The sequence below is a fragment of the Aythya marila genome (genome assembly GCF_965140915.1).
Source record: "Aythya marila genome assembly, chromosome: 6".
In the NCBI taxonomy this organism is placed as follows: domain Eukaryota; kingdom Metazoa; phylum Chordata; class Aves; order Anseriformes; family Anatidae; genus Aythya; species Aythya marila.
Genome location: NC_139047.1, coordinates 28,732,274 through 28,737,976, shown reverse-complemented (window position 1 = coordinate 28,737,976; position 5,703 = coordinate 28,732,274). Strand labels below are relative to the sequence as shown.

General features: G+C 44.3%; 1 protein-coding gene across 1 annotated transcript; it reads right to left on the bottom strand.

Moving 5' to 3' along the window:
* Positions 1 to 2,916: 2,916 nt before the first annotated feature.
* Positions 2,917 to 5,382, bottom strand: CXCR4 (C-X-C motif chemokine receptor 4). Its single transcript, XM_082764037.1, has 2 exons — positions 5,320 to 5,382; positions 2,917 to 4,513 (listed from the first exon to the last, which is right to left on the bottom strand). Exons 1-2 carry the CDS (start codon positions 5,356 to 5,358, stop codon positions 3,452 to 3,454), a joined length of 1,101 nt encoding a protein of 366 aa, XP_082620163.1. The 5' UTR covers positions 5,359 to 5,382; the 3' UTR covers positions 2,917 to 3,451.
* Between the last annotated feature and the right edge of the window lie 321 nt (positions 5,383 to 5,703).

The window sequence follows — 5,703 nt, the reverse complement described above, 5'->3', positions numbered from 1 at the left end:
CTTTACCCACAAACAGCATTTCAGATGAAGCAAAAGTAAGTTCATACATCTGTTCCTTTCTTGGTTTAGACTTGCCTGATCCAAAGGATTTCTAACTAATCTTAAGCACTCACCAGGCGTGCATTATAGTATTAGGTGAATATCCACGTTTCAGTCCAGGCACTGCTGCCGGCACATTGCATCAGCCATAGCAGGCAAATTCTGAATTCTGTAGAGAGTCTTTGTAAATAAATTATAATGTCTTTGTAAATACATTCTATTTTTTTAATTTACCACATAACTTTTTTAAGACGTGAAAGCATTTTAACTGTTTTGTAAACAGTCCTCATGTCTGTTTTCTATATCTCAGGTTGCATATTTAAAGTAGTTGAGCTATTGTTTTACACCAAATAAGTGCTGAGATTATGCATTTTGTATATCTTAAAGAAAAAAATCATAACAGTATTCTCTATGCTAGACAGGAAAAAATTGGAAAAGACTTGGAAAAGCTCCTTGGAAACTTTGGAAAGTTCTCCATGTATGTGGACTTGTTTGCTGTATATATTTCATAGTTATGGCTATTCACCTTTGTGACTAAATTTACACTTCGAGAAATACATTTACAAGAAATACTTTTGATTCACAAAGGCATAAAAACAGTCATGGCCTCAACAAAAATCTGCTTACAGGCAATGTGGCTTTAAAAGGGAATTAATTGATATATATTTTTTAAACCAATTTAGTATATTTGTAGGAGCTTTGAGTGAAATTTGTTTGAAACATACTCAGAGGTAAAAGGACAGAATTGGAATCATGCTTTCTTATTGTTTCCTTATGGCAACTTTGTTCAATTTGCAAATATGTTCTCTATTACCCCTACAGATATATTCGTATTTATTGATGGATAAAGTTGTTTAAAAATGCGTGGCTTTTGATTCATGTCTTTGCTGGAGCCAAACCCCAGTAATCTTTTTAAATACATCCTTCTGTTCGTAGTGTCACTAATTCTACTGAGAACAATGGCAGTGTTATAAAACTAATGTAGGTCTCATCTCTCTGTGGCTCAGGTTCTGTTTTAATATGGGTTTTCTACACATATGCTTTCTGTTGATTGTTTAAAGTGTCCTTTTGGTGGTCTTTGGCAGTAACATGGTCTGCTGGGGTTATTCCAGCTTGCACCCTCTTTCCTGCTAACTCTGCGAGAGGTAACAGTTGGCTGACTGTGAAGTATAATGGGAATAATCTAAGTTAATGCTAGAGGGCTCTAAACATTTCCTCAACAAATAAGCAGTGATGTGTTGATAGCCAGTAAGTATTTTATAAGTGCAATTAAGTCACAGTGATTGATTGGGCTGGGGTGGAAATCAGAATCTTTTAGAACAACAAATTCTTCATGGGGAAATGCTCACTAAATTAAGAAAACACACAAACGAACAACAAAAACAAACCATTGGAGAAGTTCTGCTCCCATGTCACGTTTTCCTCGTTTCTCAACTCTGTGAGGAGAAATTTGATGAAAGCAAGACCTTTTGTTTCGTGAGATTGTATCATTTTCTATTGTTAGTTTATGTTATGCCAAGTGAAGTTACACATTTGAGTTTAATTGATCCAAAAGGTTAGTTACTAAAAGGGGGGGACCTGCTTCCTCTCTTTTTACCTCTTCCTCTTACTTTTCTCTCCCTGTGCCTGGCTCCAGGTTACAGGGTCTTGCCCTTTCCTAATGCTTTTTGGACACCTTGTTGAGTTAATTCAGTTCACTAAACTGCTAATTTTTCCTGCCATGTTAGCTTTGTGCTGATTCAGCAAACTGAGTCAGCTCAACACAGAACCAGATGACTATTGCAAAAAGTCACTGGAAGCATGCAAGATGCAGCCAAGGTGCTGCAGCTTCCTGACTGAAGAGCAGGGGAGGCGAAAGCAGAAAGGTCTTGCATTTATGAAAATATCTAAAATAAAACATACAATTTAATATATGGTTTAACATGGTGAGACATACATTCAGTTACTGTGCTTATGAAAAGACATTTTTTCTGAGTTATATCACTAAATATCCATGTTGTTCATTTCACTTAAGTTCTATGTGACAAATAGCATTGTTTATTTTTTGCCTTTTCAGAAGACTACCGAACTGTTAACTATTTAGATAAGTATCAGTTGTTTGTTTTTAGTGTAAGAACATACAAATATTCCCCATGACACTTTCCTCTTGCATATTTATTACTTTTGAACACACTCTAACATGAAGACATGGCTAACTTAGAGAAGATTAATTATTGGAAATTCTATAGTGTGGCTAGTTCCTACTAAAAAAGTCAAAAAACCCATTATGTACCTTTTTTTTAAAAGAAAATCAACAGGGTTATATAAAGAAAATGTGGATGTAGATGGGACAGGGAAAGCTCTGTAGAGACAAATACCTTCCACAGTAGACATAATCCAAGGACTTTAGTTCAAACAAGGTCAAATAATAAAATGTCTTCCATTCAGCTACTTTTGATTATTGTTAGCATGTGAAACTAAACTTAGAATAGTACAAGGCAGAAAAAGTGTATCATTGACTTTATATGTATGGCATGAAGGTTAGTCACATGCAGTACTCAGTTTGACACTTCAGAGGCTGTGAGCATTAGCAAGTGCTTGACTAGATAGCTTTTCATTTGTGGATGTTTTGCTCTCAATCTTTGTTTAATGATAGTTTAAGTCATTCTAAGGAAGATGTTAACCGGGAGTAAATGCATTCTGGTTAAGAAAAACAAAACCCAACAAACGATCTCGAACTCACAGGTGTCAACTGAACAATCAGTATACTGAAACTCGTTTTCCCCCTATTCATCTAAGAGCCATGCAGTTTTCAAAATTATTGTGCAGTGAGTATTGTACTTAAAAGCATTGAGAAGCACATTTAACCTGAAATAAAAATACCACTCAAAATAACTTTTTGTCATATACTTTTATTTACCTCGAACAGAAAAGTTTGCAAACCATCAACTACTGAGAATGGGGAAAAAAAACCTAGCATGTAACAGAGGCGGCTTTGGTTATAAGTGCCACTTCTACAGCAGAGTTAAGCTATTGTAAACCAAACATCTCGTAGTAAGGTAAAAATCTCCAGCAAAAAGTTTTCCTTTTTTAAGAATTTAACAGCAACACTGAAAACATTTACATATAAACAACAGAAATATTTTCTAAACTTTTAACAGCCACTTGCTACAATCCAGAAGTGTTTAGTTCACATATCTATACAAACAAACAAGCACTAAAACTTTTGTGAACTAACCACTTGTCCACAGGACCTGCCTAGACAGTTTATCATCAATACGAAAGTTTTATATAAATAAGTCAATTAAACTCCACAGAGACTAAAAGAAACGATAAAAAAATCCAACTGTAAATAAATCTGTACATTATGGTCAGTCTCATTCTTGAGCAACTTTTAAAGTGTCTCTTTACAAAATGATGGCAAGGGGCAGTGTTAGCTGGAATGGAAACTCGATGACTCCGACTCTGTAGAAACAGAAGAATGTCCCCCACGTTTGCTTTTTGAAAGAATCTTGAGGCTTGATCCTCTGCTAACTGATGTCAAGGCGTTTTGTGCTGATGTCTTGAATTTGGCACCCAGGAAGGCATAGAGAATTGGATTCAGGCAGCAATGGAAGAATGCTAGGGCTTCTGTAATGGAGATCCATTTATGCACGATCGTCTCCAAGCTGCAGCGATGTCTGATGACTCCAAGCAAGATGAATGTATCTATGCTGATGCCAATGTAATACGGCAGCCAGCAGGCAAAGAAGGCGAGGATGAGGATGACTGTTGTCTTCAAGGCTTTGCGCTTCTGGTGGCCTTTTGAATGTGACAGCTTAGATATTATAATACAGTAGCATGTCAGGATTATCAGACCAGGCAAGACAAGTCCTACCAAGATATGCTGAAATCTGAACGAAATCAGCCAGTTCTCATGAGGGTATATGCGATCACACAGATACTTTCCTTCTACTTCACTAGTACTGGCAAAAATTATATCAGGCACTGTCAGAAGCACGGCGGGTAGCCACACGCCTACATACACCACCTTCTCAGCCAACAGCTTTCGTGGGCGCTGGCTGTTGGTGGCATGGACTATTGCCAGGTAACGATCTAAACTTATAAAGGCCAGAATCAAGACACTGCTATAGAGGTTGACTGTGTAAATGACGTGAACTGCCTTACAGAGCACATTCCCAAAGTACCAGCTTATCGCCGCATCCACAGACCAGAACGGCAAGGTGATGACGAAAAGGAGGTCAGCCACAGAGAGGTGCAGCCTGTATTTATCAGTCATGCTCCTCTGCTTCTTCTGGTAGCCCATAACAACAATAACCAATCCATTCCCGATTATTCCCGTTAGGAAGATGATGGAGTAGATAGTCGGCAAGAAGATCCGGTTGAAATCAGCGTTTTCATGCTGGAAGCAGGGCTCTCCATAGTCTCCGTAGTCACCTGAGCCGATCTCATCCGTGCCATTATCAGAAAATTCGATGATTAGCCCAGAGGACAGCTGAAAAAAAGAATTAAAATTAGATATTAGCACTTTAGAAAGGTTCAGTCTATGTAACATGCTATATGATGTGTTAGGACACTAAGCAGCGTCCATCACCACAAAGTGGCAAACTTTTTGAAGCCCAAATACCTGATGTATAGATGTATGATGTGTATAAAACGTCCAGCAAACAGGAGCTAATCAAGAAGAACTTGCTTTGTCCTTCTCTGAGGAGTTAAGCCCTTGTAACCGAGGACGGGATGGAAGGGCAAGGGCTCGCTAAGGGTTCCCCGTGAGCCAGCCTCCCCTCGGGACACCTCGGCGCTACCTCCACGCCGAGCGCACACGGGAGCCGCAACGCGGTGGCACCGGGACGGGCCCTCGGAGCGCCGCGGAGGGGCCGGGGCCGCGTACCCGTGCGGCGGAGCAAGCCGAGGGGCTCCCCCTGGGCGCCGTGCCTGAGGCGAGCGGTGGAAAAAGGAAGCGAAATTCTGGCGAGGGCACGAAAAGCGCGCCCGGAAACCACCAACGGTCCGGGCACGGCGCTGAGGGGCGGCGGGGCGCTGGGGCGGCCACCTGGCCCCTCGCAGCCCCGTCGGGGGGCGGCAGGCGGCGAAGCCCGGGGGCACCCAGCGCTACTGGGGGCAGCGCCCGCAGCCGGAGCCCCGAGGGAAGATGCCGGGACCCTCCCGGAGCCCCAGGGCAGCGCGGACAGCGGGGCCAACCCTCCCCTGCTTCGCGTCGCCCCCCTTGGGCTCGCAGAGCACGGAGCGGAGCGCGAACACCCCCGGCCCCTCCGTGCGCTGCTGCCCCCCGGCACTTACATCCAGGCTGTCGAGGCTGGCGTCCATGCTCCGAGCCATGCCGAGCTCTCCTCTGGCAGCCGCCCCGGCGGGACGCGGCCCTTTATCAGTTCCCTACCGCCCCCCCCCGCCCCGGGGGCAGCCCCCGCCTGGCTCCTCCCCGACGGGTGGCACCGGGGCCCGGCCTCGGGCCGCCCTTTGTCCGCCTGGGGGCGGCTGGCGGGGCGCTCAACCCTCCGGGGGGGGCTGTCCGCATCGGGGAGAGCCCCCCCTCAGCCGTCCCGGGCAGCCGGGGTCCCCCCGCAGCCCCCCGCAGCCCGGGGTTGGGGTCGGGAGGCAGGGCAGGAGCTGCAGGTGCCCGGCATCTCGGGGCTCGGGGGCAGCGGGGCACCGCGGGCGGTGCGA